Below are 16,407 nucleotides of genomic sequence, written 5' to 3' on the forward strand. Positions count from 1 at the left end.
CGTGTGAGTGCGTGTGTGTGAGTGTGTGCGTGTGTGTGCGTGTGTGTGCATGTGTGTGCATGTAAGTGTGTGTGAGTGCGTGTGTGTGTGTGTGTGCGTGTGTGCGCGCACCTCCTTGCGTATGAACAGCTTCCCCATCATGGCGGAGTAGGAGAAGTAGACGCTGGCACTGAAGGGGTGGAGCTGTGTGCGGATGCCGCTGTCGTCTGGCATCGAATCTGAACACATTCAGACCAAAAGTAACCACGCTGTTATTCACTGTTTTCTCTTCGCCTTGCATCATGTTGCGTAACCATTATAGGCTAGTTTCAAATGATTTCAAACATATATAATGATAATGATTACATTATTTTTGGTGAAGAAATACCAAGATGGCGGCTTGGAATGTGTTTATGAATTAATTAAAAAATATATAATCTACATAACATTTTTTAGACATTAAATACAATTTATATTTCTAAATTTTACATTTTAAATTCTGTACTCCAAATTCCCAATTCTAAACTCAAACTTCAAAAAGGAAAGCTACAAATTCAAAACACCAAATGCATAGAAATTCAAAATTCAAATTTTAAAACCAAACATACACAGAAAGGTGGATTTGTCGCGGGAGGGAGGGAGGGGGGGGTTACGTACTTAAAGAGGGTGCCGCCATGGTGGGCGCTTCTGGGATGAACTGAGGCGGTGGGGAGGGGGGCGGGGTCCAGCTGTTGGGAGGAGGTTCCGGTGGCGATGGTGGGGGGTTCTGGGTGAGCTTGTTGGCAAACAGGTTGGCCAGGAAGCCCTGCTTCTCCCGCATGCTGTTGGATATAGAGCGGGGGGCGGTGGGGGAGGGAGGGGCCTTGGGCGGGGGAGGGGGAGGGTGCCAATGCTTCTGTGAATGAGATGCATCGGGGAGAGAGGGGAGGGTGTTGGGGCTCAGTTATGCGGTAGAGAAATATCCAGAGTCCACTACCACATTTTAATCAAGCTTGTATCTGGATCTCGATTTCTGGTCGATTTGCATATGACAAACCCCCTTGGGTTCTATTGGTTGACGACCAGTACGGCATGCACAAGGAATAACATCGGTCAACTTCTGGTTTATCAGGTTTCTCTTACCTTCGGTGGAGGTCCTTTACTTTTGAGAATGGCCAGCGCTTCCTCCTTGGGGTCGTTCTTCTTTACAAATTGGCGGCCAGGAACTCTGTCAAGAGGACGTAGAATAATATAAGAGAAGGGACAGAGGTGCCGCTCAGTGAAAGAGGGAGACTACTTCAGTGTCATTGTTGCTTAGAAACAGTATTCCATCTCTGGAACGTTCTTGAAAGGTTAAACCTCCCTAACCTTCCCCCGGATCCCTGTACGCACTTCAAATCATTTGACGCAAACATCTTGCTTTGACTGCATTGCTCTATGACCACAGTAACCCGTCATCCATTCTCATGTCAAGTAAGCTTCATTAGTCTAGCCCTTAATGCCAATTCCAGCCTCGAAGAGATCCACAGACGACGTGATAGAGCGCCGACCCCCGCCCCTAACCCCTCTGAACCGTACCGCAAGGAGATGGAGCAGCGCCTTCGTGCGAGCGCGCCGCGCGGCAGTGTGTTACCTGACGGGCTCAAAGGGCTTGGGTTCCGGCGGGGGGCGGCTGTTGTACATCTTGATGATGTCCCGGATGCTGGTGGTGGGCTCGGTCTGGGGGGACGAGGGGACCACCGAGGGGCGTCGTAGGGGCGGGGGGGAGTGGTGCCGCAGGGCTGCAGGGGGGGATGGAGGAAGGCTCTACCGATGAGTGGGCGTTCAATCAGTGTGTGTGTGTGTGTGTGTGTGAGAGTGAGTGAGTGAGTGAGTGAGTGAGTGAGTGAGTGAGTGAGTGAGTGAGTGAGTGAGTGAGTGAGTGAGTGAGTGAGTGAGTGTGTGTGTGAGTGTGTGTGTGTGTGTGTGTCTTTCCTCTGCCTGTTTCCATTAAGATTTAAGTAATGTTTTTTAGATTTAGACTAACCCCAAAATAACCCCCTCACACTTTCACACACATTCCAGTCTTTGTCTGACTTTGACTACCCCTGGGTCTCTGATTCAATGATCCGTGGCCCAATCAGAATTGGTGGATCAGGTGTAGAAGTGCTAGGTTATGAGGTCGCAAAGGAACCAGCCTATTCCTGTGTTTACCCGGGGGCTTTGGGGATGGGGGTGGAGAGGCGGGAGCTGGTAGAGAGGAGGCGGGCGGTTTCCAGGGTTTTCTTGCTGGGGAGTGAGCCGGCTTTGAGGGCGGGGCTTTGGCTGATGGCTCAGTGCCTGGGGGTCGCAGAGGAACAGAGACAGATCGGGGGGGCCAGAGGTTAGACTCCCATGTGAGCGACGACCTACTGGACTTCATGGCTCCTGTTGTTGGAGTGATAGCAACAGGACTGCACTCTGAAGAAGAGGCTGAACGGCTTGCTCGGGGTTATAAAATATGTCCCCTAAGTCATCATGAAAATCTTCAATCAAAGGAGGACTAACATTACACGCAGAGGAACAATACAGTCTCACCACCCACCTTTCTTCTGGAAGTAATTCCTCTTGTCTCTAAAGGTTTCTGGGTCTTCTGGATCAGAGTCGTCCACGTGTTTCTCCGGCTGTTTAAACGGAGCGCAGGAGAAACAAACACTAAGCAGAAGTAACGCAACACACCAGTATCCACCCATAGGTGCACCTCCTGTAGACAAGGAATGAGCAGCACACACACACACACACACACATGTTCACGCACACACGTAAACACATGTGTTCCCAGTGACACCGGAACATATTAATAATCACACACACACACACACACGTCCAAGTAAACACATGAGTTCCCAGTGACACCGGAACATATTAATAATCACACACACACACACACACACACAGACGTCCAAGTAAACACATGTGTTCCCAGTGACATCGGAACATATTAATAATCACACACACACACACACACACACACTGACCTGGGGCTCATGGGTTTTGGTTTTCGGGGTGTGCTTGGATGCGGACACCTTGGGCCGGGACACGGGGCGGGGAGGAGAGGTCGAGGGGCTACGGGCCTTCCTCCTCTCCCTCTCCCTGTTCCTCTCCCTCTCCCTGTCTCTGTCTCTGTCTCTGTCCCTGTCCCTCTCCCTGTCCCTCTCCCTCTCCCTCTCCCTCTCCCTCTCCCTCTCCCTCTCCCTCTCCCTGTCTCTCTCGCTCTCCCGGTCCCTGGAGAACCGCTCCGCTATGGGCTTGACCTTGGGCTGCTGGGCCTGCTGCTGCTGCTGGGACAGAGACATGGCCTGCATGGTCATCTGCTGGGCCTGGAGGGAGAGAAGGGGAGAAGGGGAGGGGAGAGGAGAGGAGGAGAGAGGGGGAGGGGAGAGAAGGGGAGAGAAGGGGAGAAGGGGAGGGGAGAGGAGGGGAGGGGAGAGAAGGGGAGAGAAGAGGAGAAGAGGAGAAGGGGAGAGAAGGGGAGAGAAGGGGAGAGGAGAGGAGAGAAGGGGAGAGGAGAGGAGGAGAGGAGAAGGGGAGAGAAGGGGAGAGGAGAGGAGAGAAGGGGAAAGGAGAGGAGGAGAGGAGAAGGGGAGAGAAGGGGAGAGGAGAGGAGAGAAGGGGAGAGGAGAGGAGGAAAGGAGAGGAGAAGGGGAGAGAAGGGGAGAGCAGGGGAGAGAAGGGGAGAGGAGAGGAGAGAAGGGGAGAGAAGGGGAGAAGGGGAGGGGAGAGGAGAGGAGAGAAGAGAAGAGAAGAGAAGGAGAGAAGAGGAGAGAAGAGGAGAGAAGGAGAGAAGGGGTGAGAAGGGGAGGGAAAGGGTGAGAGGAGGATAGACACCAAAACAAACACACAAATGGGGGAGTGGACATAGGGATGTGGTTGTGTTGTGTTGTCACCATGAGGAAGGCCTGCTGGTTGACCAGAGCTTGTTGGGCTGGATCCATCTGCATCGGTGGAGCAGGCATTGCCATCTGGGGCATCATCATGGCTGTGACGGAAAGGCATACATGTTACACATTAACATGTTATACATTTACAGTTATTATACATGTGTTTAATACATGTATGACATGTTATACATATATTACAGAAGTTTTGTTGTCGGTATTCAAACAGAGAATATCGATATGAAGGAGTCAAACTGAATGAATGGGTGATTATGAATGAATGAAGAGTTTACATGGCATGGATGGCATGGATGGCATCATAGGCATTCCACCGTAGCCCTGCATGGCTGGGTTAACTGGCATCCCTGGGCAGAGAGTGACATACATTACTGTGACATCATCAATAACATGACATCATTAACTTGGCATCATCATCAACATGCCATGATCAGTCTGATGTCATTAACAGGACATCATTATAGAAGGATGACTGACATGAATTGAGACACGTTTTAGTTGACATACGCCAACTTACCAGCGGGATAGACTGGCATTGTCATAGGCATACCTGTAGAGGGAAAATAGAATATGTTTTCTAATCAGTAACATAGAGAGAGAGAGAGAGAGAGAGAGAGAGAGAGAGAGAGAGAGAGAGAAAGAGAGAGAGAGAGAGAGAGAGAGAGAGAGGGGGTGAGAGAGCCAGAGAGAGAGAGAGAGAGCAAGAGAGAGAGAGAGAGAGAGAGAGAGAGCCAGAGAGAGAGAGCCAGCGTGAGAGAGACAGAGAGAGAGAGAGAGAGAGAGAGAGCGAGAGAGAGAGAGAGAAAAAGAGAGAGAGACAGAGAGAGAGAGAAAAAGAGAGAGAGACACAGAGAGAGAGAGAGAGAGATCCTACCAGCTCCATACATCCCATGCATTGGTCCGATTCCTCCACCTCCTCTCATCCTTCGGTTCAACATGGCCACCCTCTCATTGTCCTACACACACACACACACACACACACACACACACACACACACACACACACACACCAACAACACAACAAATTATTTTAAAGAAGCTCCCTCTGTTGTCTCACACAGCCATTCACAAAAAACACAACTTTCACGTATTCATTCACACGGCTTGAGCATTAAGCCCAACTTGAAGAACTTTATGTTCATTGAAAAATGAAAAATAACACATACTGGGGTTCCTGGTTCCAGAACAGAGTCAAACAGGTCGTCCACATAGTCGTCGATTTGGCGAACACGTGCTGGAAGACAACAAGGAACGAGGAATAAAGTGAATAAAGTGAGTGTAAATGTTCGGAAATGTTCAGGTATAGGGATAGCAGTCTCAGATATCAACCTCATTAACATTGAAGCCTAGGACAGAATCCTCAGGCTCACTGAGTCAATGTCCCCGACCATCTTATCATGAAAAACACTTAGCATTGTGGTCGTTTTGTCAAAATAAATGACCTTAGTTCTCGTGGTAACCCTGCTTTCCCGTTCGCCGACAAATACTTAAAAAACACAGAAAGGATTTTGTTTTAGTGTTCTCTGAGATTTGTCTTTGTAATCACAGCAAATCCCCCAACATTTAAGGTGCCTTGATTCTCGGGTTCAGGCGGGTGATACAGTCTCAAGGAGGAAGACGTTTCGCAGTCCACTGCAGGTCTATGAGTCTATACTGTCTAGCAACCGTCCTGGAATAGGAAGGTACTAGGTAGAAGCCCAGGACTAACGACAAAGACCTTACGCCATCAATGTAGCCATCTCTCTGCCTCTGAAGACGGGGAAGCCTCACACCGGACGGTGCAGTAAGTGAATGCAAAGGAAACCAGAGTCTGTGACGGGAGCCTAAGGAGCTGATCTGTGGTGAGGGAGGAGGGAGGTGTGAGCGTGTGAGGACCTACCCGCCCCCGGCTGCTCTCTGCTCCACGCCTCACCGGACATGGGGAGGCGGGGGGCCTGCATTGCAGGGGCCGCGGGGATGTAGCTCTCCTGGTCGGTGAACTCCATCCTGGAGACACACACACGCGCACACACACACACAGACAGGCAGGCAGGTAGACAGGCAGAGAGATAGGCAGAGAGACAGGCAGACGGGCAGACAGACAGAATGATAGAGAGACAGGGAGAGACAGACAGGCAGAAAGGCAGAGAGACAGACGGAGAGAAAGGCAGACAGACAGGCAGAGAGACAGACGGAGAGACAGGCGGGCAGACAGACAGGCAGAGAGACACACACACACACATTAAACCCAGACATACGCACACACACACAGATATAGACAGACAGACAGACGGATACAATTTGTGTCAACAAGATTTTATAATAAGTGGGGGAACAAATGAGGTAAAATGTGATTGCCAACGAAAATTCAAATCTACATATAACGATATAGAATAAAGAGATCTATGTTCACGAGCCACTTTGTATACAGTATGGATGTTTTATTATTCATGTTTGGGAGGATCCAGGAGCGTAATGGACTGCCTGTGATTCTACGGTCACACCTGCCAGCAGTGTGAACACCAAGTCGGACCTACACACACATGGCCATGACGAAGATGTGACCTACCTTCCTCCTCCTCCTCCTCTGTAGCTGTAGTCTCCGTGCGGCGAGGCGTCCTCCTCCGCCTGGGACAGGAGGTCCATGACGAAGTCGCAGCCAGCGAGGTCCGACCAGCCGTCGTCGTTCAGCAGGGACACAGACCAGCCCAGGGGGGCTTCAGGTACTCCTCTGGAGACACACACGAGCATACATAAGAACAATCGCAGAAACACACACACACACACAGAAACGCAAAAACACACAGAAGCACAAACACAGACACACACACACACACACGCTCAAACGCAGAAGCACACACACACACACACACACATACGCTCAAACGCAGAAGCACACAGAAGCACACACACACAAACACACACGTAAGCTCAAACACAGAAGCACACACACACACACACACACACACACAAACACACACACACACATACGCTCAAACGCAGAAACACACACATGCACACACACACACAGAAACACACACACACACACAAACGCAAAAACACACAGAAGCACAAACGCCGAGACACACACACACACACACACACACACATACGCTCAAATGCAGAAGCACACACACACACACACACACACAAACACACACACACAAACACACCAGAATCAGCATACACAGGAGAGTACAACATTATAAATGAATCAATAAATATAAATAAATATTGTATATTTTTGTTGATCGTTTTATCCTCAGCATCTTGCAGAACTATGAGTGAATATATTCCAGGCATGGCTGGCCCCAGTAAAATCAAACCCTAACCCCGATAGTGTTCATTCCCTGCTCTACCAGGAGAGCTTGTCAGGGGATTGAACCCCAAACCCTGGCCATGTTAAGGCCTATCATGGCCGTGCTAATGCCTGGCAGCTGAGACTGACAGGGGATTGAACCTGTACCTGTACAGGAGGATCCAGGAGGCCAGCTGTTCTCCAGTGGTCCAGGAGCCCACCTCTGAGGTCAACTTCTCATCTGGATGAGGAAAGAGAGGCTCAATGCATTTACTCTCTCCAAGTTTTCTACCACTACTTTGAGTATATCTCAAGTCTGACACATTTACGTATACTTGAGATTATTCAAAAGAAAATTGGATTAAAAGATTACTTGGGATCTTTTCTCTCTGTATGAATTACTACTACTAAAAATATCATTATACATTACGCTTGTCAAGGTATACGAAGACACTTTAATGACTATCATCATTTAATGACAATATATTAATAATATAACAATAAAAACAATATAAATCGAATTATTCCAAAAATGTAATAAATGTATTAACATATACTATGTGGTGGTATGGTTTATAAAATGATAGTATAAAAAGAAAACAGTAAATGATTGAATTGGTTTTTGGTTCCCTGCCCGCCACCAACTGCCAGCGGTGAATGGGCGACCCGAGATGGACCGGAGAGGGAGAGGGCGTCCTCCTCACCGTTGAAGGTCTCCACGTCCAGCACCATCTTGCCCTTCCTCTGATTGGCGGTCCACTCCAGCTGGGTGGGGGGCTGGAGGCGCAGAGCGGGGCTGGGCAGCTGCAGGTAGCTCAGCAGCTTGTGTTGGCACAGGGCCCGGTACTCCCCCGGCCCGCGGTCCGACACGTACCTGCAGGGCACGCCCAAACATGGACACATCCTGCTGTCATTTACACTCCTTGGGAGTTACACAAAGGGGGCTTCCATTTACCTACGTTTGGGAGACAACACCACGCCCATTATTCGGCACCTGTATTCTAAGTTAGGGTTACAGTTACTCTTTCTGTTCTACTTTAAACCACCTGTATTTTAACTAAAGATTACAGTTACTCTTGCTATACTATTCGCCTAATAGCCACCTGTATTTTAAGTAAAGTTTACAGTAATTCTGGGTGTAATTCTTACCCAATAACCATGTGTATTTTAAGTAAAGTTTACAGTAACTCTGGGTGTAATTCTTACCCAATAACCATGTGTATTTTAAGTAAAGTTTACAGTAACTCTGGGTGTAATTCTTACCCAATAACCATGTGTATTTTACATTAACATTACAGTTACTCCTGCTGTACTACAACCAGCTGTATTTAAAACATGATACCGTTCTTGGGCTGGAAGCCATCTCTCCTGGCTTCACTAAAATATTAGTTTCCGATATCATCTGTCAAAAGGTCATTAAGTTTGTGAAAGCTCACGGACAAAAAAAACGGTGAATCACCATTCAAGTACACCTATGTTCACAGACATTTTACGTCGGGCAAAGTAATTGGGCAAATTCCAACAGATGTTTGAGTGAATCAGGAGAGATGGTTACGATCGCACAGACCACGAGCACTGGTCATTTAAACCCCACTTTTCCATCCGTCTCGTTTGTTCTTAACTTTGTGCATGGTAATCCCTTGTATTACCATACAGTCCAAGGGTTCACCGAGCGTACCATCAACCGAAGCTCTATCTCCTCCTCCCCCCCGCGCCCAGACCACCTACTTGAGCAGGGGCTTGTCCATGGCTGGCGAGGGTGCGAAGGCACTGAGGCAGCAGGCCAGCATCAGCCAGCCCCTCAGTGCCCCCGCCTGCTCCTCCTCTCCCCAGGTGTGGTGCACCAGCTGGGCCAGCACCTCGTCCCGGAGGGCGGGCCGGGCCTGAGCCTTCTCCACGATGTATTTCCCCAGCAGCTGCTCCTGCCAGCCACTGAGCTCCGACTCGCCGGTGAAGCGCATGATCTACGGAGGGGGCAGGAGGGTTGGGTCAACTACGTGTCTACAAACTTTGCCTCTTATTGACACAAATGGAAACAAGTACAGTTTAAAGTTCTTTGGGAAAAACGAAACTACGCTTTTTGAAGTCTGTGTTAACATGTTGGGAGTATGGAACGATGAGAAGAGTGTGTGTGTGTGTGTCTCGTGTATGGCTCGTGTGTGTGCGTGCGTGTTTGCGTGCGTGTACTTGAGTGCGTGTCTGTGTGTGTGTCTGCGTGCACGCACGTTTGTGTGTGTGTGTGTGTGTGTGTGTGTGTGTGTGTGTGTGTGTGTGTGTGTGTGTGTGTGTGTGTGTGTGTGTGTGTGTGTGTGTGTGTGTGTGTGTGTGTGTGTGTGTGTGTGGACCCTCTCACCAGCTTGTAGAGCTCCAGGGCAGTGTGGGCGTCGTCGGGGTCCAGGCTGGTGAGGGGTCGGTGCAGGGGGAAACCGTGGGGCTGGCTCCATGTGTCCTGGGACAGGAGAAGGTTCGTTCAAAAACAATCGGTCGGTTGGAAGCTTAGGCCCAAAACTCTGTACTGACGGACGCACCGCGATTCCAAAGAAAATCAAGAGCTATTTTGGCGTTGTGTTCATTTTAGCTAATGTAATAAATGTAATTAATAATTATAATAATAACAACAGTAATAATACATTGAGAATTTAATAATAATATTATTAAATAATAAAATAATAATAATATTGATACATTAAACTTATATAGCGCTTTTCTAAATACTCAAAGACGCTTTAAAGAATGAACATAACATAAAATCATCGAATATGAACGTATATAAGAAAAAATACCATTTGAATATATATTTTCGGATTTAAGTAACCAGTTTTAGTAAAACCAGAACGGGGGTTTGAACACCCAGACTGGTATAGAAGGATTTTCTCCAGGGCCGACTCCAACATTTTGGGGGCCCTCATTCGCCCTCCGGCCCATATACCATCTGGGCACGTTTTGACCCACTGAGTTCTCCGCCGTGTTTACCTGGAGCGCTGAGAGGGCGTAGCGGGAGAATGGGTAGCTGTCCACGTCAGCCGGGAGCGTCAGTTTGTTCTCGGCCTTCACCTGTGGGGGCGCCACCTCTGTCACGTTGGACGCGTGCTGCTGCCCTGGAGGTGAAGGAATGCGACAACAATCCCGCTCAGGAACCACGGTGTGTTTCCTGAGCGGGATTGTTTGTTGTGTTCGGGAAGCTTTCAGGAAGCCTTAAGGAAAACTTTAGGAAGCCTTCAGGAAACCTAAAGGAAACCTTCAGGAAGCCTTCAGGAAGCCTTCAGGAAACCTTCAGGAAGCCCTCAGGAAACCTTCAGGGAGCCTTCAGGAAGCCTTCAGGAAGCCTTCAGGAAACCTTCAGGAAGCCCTCAGGAAACCTTCAGGAAACCTTCAGGAAGCCTTTAGGAAGCCTTCAGGAAACCTTCAGGAAGCCCTCAGGAAACCTTCAGGGAGCCCTCAGGAAACCTTCAGGGAGCCTTCAGGAAGTCTTCAGGAAGCCTTAAGGAAACCTTCAGGAAGCCTTCAGAAAACCTTCAGGAAACCTTCAGGAAGCCCTCAGGAAACCTTCAGGAAGCCTTAAGGAAACCTTCAGGAAACCTTCAGGAAGCCTTAAGGAACTGTTCAGGAAGCCTTCAAGAAACCTTCAGGTAGCCTTCAGGAAGACTTCAGGAAACCTTCAGGAAGCCTTCAGGAAGCATTAAGGAAGCTTTCAAACCAAACTGTATTATGTTGCCAAGCAAAGGCAGTGAGGGCTCACCGGCTGCCCCGCGTAGCCTCGCCGACAGCTCCGCCGGGATCTCCAACATTCCCACGTCCTGACAAGAGGATCCACACCAAAACAACCACGTTAACCCCAATCACAGCAGAAAGACCTTCATCTCAGGCAACAACGTATATACAGAGTGGCTGGACGAAACTCAACACAATGGGGAGGACTTTGATAATAGGAGGCAGTGTCGACATGTGTCCAATGTGGTTAAAAAACCGGTAAGTGAAGAAATGACAGCCAGGTGAATACATGAGATCCACAGCTTGATGGCTTGTTTGTGGCCAGGCCTTTGCTACGGCCCCTGTCTCTTTAGCTGGTGTGATTTAATGGAGCGTTAAAGAAATGATTACCATAAACCTGCCCGTGGTCCTTTGCTGCATGTCCTCCCCTCTATCTCCCATACCTTCCTTTATATCTAACTCTATCATAAAGCATAATAATGCAAAAATAATACAATTAAATAAAAACATGTTCCCTGTAGTCTTGGTCCAACTATGCCAAGCTGGTACCCCTCCCCTCCGCAACAAAACTCCTGTTTCAGGACCACAACGACTCACCATCCCGGGAGGTCTGGACTTCTTCCTGCTGGCTTCTTTCAGTCTGCTCTTCTCCTTGTTTATCTGAGCACAGAGAGAAGGGAGGGAAGTCACGTCAGCCAACCAACTTCTTGATACGTCCCATTAGCGATCAGACATTAGGAAAATATTGACACAGAGCTTTTCCCTGACTCAGTAGTTTGGTAAACCCCTCAAAGGAAGAAGAAAGGTAAGCAGAATTGTCGGTCAATCCCTTATTGTTGTATATCCTCCCCTCCGACCCCTAGTCCACAGATCATGTACCGGTTGCCCAACGCGACACTTAACACTCACTTTTCGGTGATCAGAGGCGATCAGAGGTCTGATGCTGAAAGCGAGCTATTGTTAGACGCCGGGCTGGTTATATACACCTGCTGCACCAATGGAGGCCCTAGGCCCGCCCAGAACCGGTCAAATGATTACAGCAGCCCAGACTACGCCTCAAACCATATCAGGAAGTAAATGGACGCGTTGAGTTGTATTTTGATACCAGGAAAATTGCTTCCAAAACCATCCGCTTCAAAAACGGTTTTATTCCTATTGCAATTAACATTCTAAACTCTGAACGCTGAGGATTAAGCACGGCCCTTGTGTATTATGTAATGTGTCTGTCAGTATGTATATCTCTGTTATATGTTTAATGTTTAATGTAATGTTGGTTCCTGTACAAATGAGCAGTACTGAAAACAAATTCCAAAAGCCTGGCTGTGTGGTCATTCAAATAATCAATCAATCAATCATAAGATAGTCAATTATGTTAACCCCTGACAGAAACCAACATTGTTCGTTTGGGCAGAATGCTCACATCAAAGTAAGGTTGTCTATTATACCTTGAAACAAGGGTCAGATAATACATTTGTGCTTTGAAGACGATTTATGACTGTGTCCCGTATTTGTGTACAGTTCAACCATTGACCTCTGAACTTTATGGTCAATTGAGCTGAAGCACGCACACATCGCACCCACTCACACACGCACGCATGCGCACACACACCCACACACACACAGAGGTGACCTAACCCCAGTTGCCACAGTCACTGTCATGTACCACTCAGCCTTTTTGAATATGTGTCAAAAAAATCCAAGAGATTAGTCACAAAACCACAGTGGGGAGGATAGGCTATGCCCCAACAACGATATATAAAGAGCAGGTGACAGAGGAGTTAACCTTTAAGGAGTTATAGAGCTGATAGATAGATAGGCCTTTTGAATGTGTGTGTATGTGCGCACGGGCGCGTGTGTTTGTGTGGTTGTGTGAGAACGTAAGAATGACAGCAACCCAGTCCATAGTCCACCCATCATAAAGGACAACGTCAACACCCAACGACGTACCAGGGCATAATCGCTCACACAACGCAACTCACAACGCAATTTCGTGAAAATAACAACGTGAACAACCACCACTCATTAAAAAAGGGCTCAGCGGCTTTCCTGTAGCGTGGTACAAAAAGTAAAAATCCCACAAAGAGAAAAGATGCCGAAGGTTATAGGTCAGAACAGGACACTGGCTGTCCTACATGGCTATTGTGAAAGCCAACACTGAGGTGTCTCTTTACAGGCGTTCAGACACAGCCTGGCTTCACTCCGATGTCTCCCTCCTCTAAGATACCCCGACTTCTCTCGTACAATGCGTTCAGCACTCCACTAGCGGGGTTGGACGAGTATGAAAGCACGGAGGAATCTTACCTGCTGCCAGCGCTGGCCTTCAGTCTACTGATTGTGGGCGGAGAAGTAAGGGGTGAAGAGGAGAGCTGCCAGCAGGACTCTGGTTTCAGCGAGAGGCTGAAGTCCAAGACACCAGCCTTTGGTACAGGTATACTGCAGGTGTGTTGTGTGTGTGGGTGAGAAAGAGAGTGTGTGTGTGTGTGTGTGTGTGTGTGTGTGTGTGTGTGTGTGTGTGTGTGTGTGTGTGTGTGTGCGTGCGTGCGTGCGTGTGATGCGCGTGTGTGTGTGTGTGTGTGTGTGTGTGAGTGTGTGTGTGTGTGTGTGTGTGTGTGTTTGTGCGTGCCTGTGTTTGAGTGCGTTTGTGTGTTTGCCTGGGGTGTGTGTGTGATTGAAGCAATCATTAATCATTGGATGGGATCCAATTCAGATATTTCCCGTATTAATATTTAATATGCTGAAAACAAACTGATCTCCTTATATAATCATTTATACTTGAACTACTTTATGGATTGTGTAAATAGTATGACTCTCATCCATACTCTTACCACATAGCAACTTCACCAACAACCTGGATTATTTAATAAGTGTCTTTCACCCAATTCTCTTTCCCCAGGACAGAAAATACCTTTCTATAATAAAAACGAGAAGGCGTGGACTTTAGGAGGGATCGTTCTTACATAACTGATGAGTGAAACATATTAAAACGTAAGGTGTGTATTGAAATGTAAACATAACAGTCATCAATGAGGGGCCGAGGTCTAAAGCATATAAAACCTAAAGCATGACTTCCTATTCGAAACCTAAGATTCAGAACCTGATTAGTCACAATGAGCTTCTAAAAGATCTGCCAAACATCAGAGATTATCTTTTAAATTATAACAAGAGGAAAACAGAACCATAGAGAGCAAAGAAAAGGATGATTGACAAATGAAAAGAGTGAAAAGAAAAAGGATGTTCGATGAAATCCAGCCGACAGCTTTGCAACATCAAAAGACAAGAAATTGAAAGAGTGAGAAATGAGAAAATGTTTAAACAGTGCTGAGGACATAGAGGGTGTTTTCAAGGCAGGGTACGGTCAACACACACACCCAGGCATCATGAATGGCGGAATCAAAGCGAGAATTTATTGTGTTATGGTCTGGAAATAAATCGTTGCCAAGAAACACTATCTGTGACATCACTGGGAAAATGACGTCCTCTAAATCTCCTTAATCTCGCTCTGTGTCAACCTAGTGTGTGTGTGTTTATGTATGTTTGTGCGTGAGGTAATTGGGTGTATATTAATGTGTGTGTGCATGCGTATGTGCGTTTGTACGTGCATGTTTGTGAATGTGTGTGTGCGTCTGTGTGTGCATTTCTCTAAATGTGTGTGGGTGCATGTGCGCATGTGTATGCGTGTGTATGTAGGCACGCGTTTACGCGTGTGCTTGTGCGTGCGGGCGTTTGTGCGTATGTGTGTGTGTGTGTGTGTGTGCGTGTGAGTGTGTGAGTGTGTGTGCACGCTACCTTCCTCCAGTGTCGTCTCTTGATAGTGTTCCTGGTGATAAGCATGGTGGCCCAGAACTGGGTGAAGGACTGCTTCAGCCTCTTGTAGTGCTTCCTGGAGCAGACAGGGGGCAATGGTCACTCATAACGAGTGTCTCTGGCCTTGATTGGGCCTTGATAAGCCCTTTATTGGTAACTATTTGGCCTTTAATTGGCTATTATGTAACTTGTAATTTCAAACAAAATACATGTATTTGGACTTAATTCATTGAAAATTGTGCAAGTGCTTTTTTGGAACCTTATATCCAATGTGTGTTAATTTGCATAACTCTAAAAAAGGTTTCACTCTTGATAGTGTTAAGCTTCTTCCAGCTATGCTTATTAATGGTGCTTCAGAGATAAATAAGCTATAATTCTGGTGTAATTTGTGAACAAAAGAATGGCATAGACATCTGTCAGCTACCAGTGACGAATATTTTTTTTGGTTGACTGCACCTGCCTCTTTATGAAACAACTTAAATTTTTGCCACATTTCCAAGCATTTCTGACCGGCAATAGGGCGTCTCTTCCCTGATTGGTTTTGGGAAACCATCTTGCGTGTCAATCACATACAGATATGTAAACACAACACTTCAGCAGAAATAAAGGTAGGGAGGTTGGGAGATGGTGTTTTTTGGGGCTGCTTATTTTAATATCTGTCCCTCTTCTGCTCTTCTCTGCTTTTCTCATTTTTAACTCTCGAATCGTACCCAGCAGCAGATATCAGCTCTTGCTCTGTCACCTGGCCTGGTGTCCGCGGATGTGGCTCTGAATGACGATGGCCTTCTGCTTGAAGAAGCGGAAGTTCCTGCGGCAGATGAAGCCGCGGATGTTCCTCTGGATGGTGACGGCCGCCCATGTCTGGGTGCTGCTCCACTTGTCCTCCACCTGCTGGTGCAGACGCTCCTTCAGGAACACCTGGTGAGGGGGAGGGTCTCAGAGGGGGGTCCGGAACAATGTGTGTGTGTGTGTGTGTGTGTGTGTGTGTGTATGTGTGTGTTTGTGTGTGCATGTACGTGTTTGCACATGCCGCTGTGTGTGTGTGTTTGTGTGTGTGCACGTGTGTGTGTGTGTGTGTGTGTGTGACTGCATGTGTGTGTTTGTATGTGTGTGCACATGTGTGTGTCTGTGTGCTTGCGTGCGTGTGTATGCACATGTATGTGCGTGTGTGTGCACGTGCGTGCGTGCACGGGCTGCTCCATGTGTGTTTGCATGTGTGTGCGCATATGTGTGCACATGTGTGTGTGTGTGTTTGTGCCCTTGTGTGTGTGCTGGGACCACCTTGGTGACCCCCAGCTCGTACTGGCCTTCCTTGGCGTCAAACATCTCCAGGATGGAGACGGTCTGGTCCCGGTCTGACACCCCCTCGGACCGCACGGGCAACAGCACCCCATACCTACATACATAACACATATCATGTAGATAAGGAGATGACTCTATCTGCATGTACACATATTGAGATACATATACACAGATATAGGCATGTACATATATCGGTGTACCAACTGCACAACGCTCTGAGAGAGGGAGAGACACCTCTCCATGAAGCTGGAGTAGGCGATGCGGACCGGGAAGCCCTCCTTCCTGATGCGGATGGTCTCCAGCATCCCAGCATGCCTCAGCTGGGCCGACATGTAGTCCACGTCGAAGATACCGGGCAGCTGGCGGTGGACGGGACAATGTGTTTATCGCGTCAAAAAGAGCCTGGTTGTGGTTCGGGTCAAATAGAAATGAGTGTTCAGA

At 47.9% G+C, this 16,407-nt stretch overlaps 1 protein-coding gene across 1 annotated transcript in view; it reads right to left on the reverse strand.

Moving 5' to 3' along the window:
* The window catches only part of myo15b (myosin XVB), a gene marked incomplete at its 5' end in the record, with an annotated part of 37,561 nt that overhangs the window by 8,582 nt on the left and 12,572 nt on the right, over window positions 1-16,407 (reverse strand). Inside the window, 24 exons of the mRNA XM_079756799.1 lie at window positions 112-218; window positions 637-841; window positions 1,102-1,186; window positions 1,592-1,677; window positions 2,152-2,277; window positions 3,183-3,296; window positions 3,864-3,955; window positions 4,148-4,219; window positions 4,390-4,422; window positions 4,747-4,828; window positions 5,039-5,106; window positions 5,752-5,858; window positions 6,421-6,582; window positions 7,318-7,390; window positions 7,854-8,023; window positions 8,878-9,113; window positions 9,503-9,598; window positions 10,123-10,247; window positions 10,889-10,946; window positions 11,458-11,574; window positions 14,617-14,740; window positions 15,407-15,582; window positions 15,946-16,060; window positions 16,201-16,325. Coding sequence (XP_079612925.1) covers window positions 112-218; window positions 637-841; window positions 1,102-1,186; window positions 1,592-1,677; window positions 2,152-2,277; window positions 3,183-3,296; window positions 3,864-3,955; window positions 4,148-4,219; window positions 4,390-4,422; window positions 4,747-4,828; window positions 5,039-5,106; window positions 5,752-5,858; window positions 6,421-6,582; window positions 7,318-7,390; window positions 7,854-8,023; window positions 8,878-9,113; window positions 9,503-9,598; window positions 10,123-10,247; window positions 10,889-10,946; window positions 11,458-11,574; window positions 14,617-14,740; window positions 15,407-15,582; window positions 15,946-16,060; window positions 16,201-16,325 — 2,754 coding nt within the window. The remainder of the gene's footprint in view (window positions 1-111; window positions 219-636; window positions 842-1,101; window positions 1,187-1,591; window positions 1,678-2,151; window positions 2,278-3,182; window positions 3,297-3,863; window positions 3,956-4,147; window positions 4,220-4,389; window positions 4,423-4,746; window positions 4,829-5,038; window positions 5,107-5,751; window positions 5,859-6,420; window positions 6,583-7,317; window positions 7,391-7,853; window positions 8,024-8,877; window positions 9,114-9,502; window positions 9,599-10,122; window positions 10,248-10,888; window positions 10,947-11,457; window positions 11,575-14,616; window positions 14,741-15,406; window positions 15,583-15,945; window positions 16,061-16,200; window positions 16,326-16,407) is intronic.

This window comes from Pollachius pollachius (genome assembly GCF_949987615.1).
Source record: "Pollachius pollachius genome assembly, chromosome: 19".
NCBI lineage: Eukaryota > Metazoa > Chordata > Actinopteri > Gadiformes > Gadidae > Pollachius > Pollachius pollachius.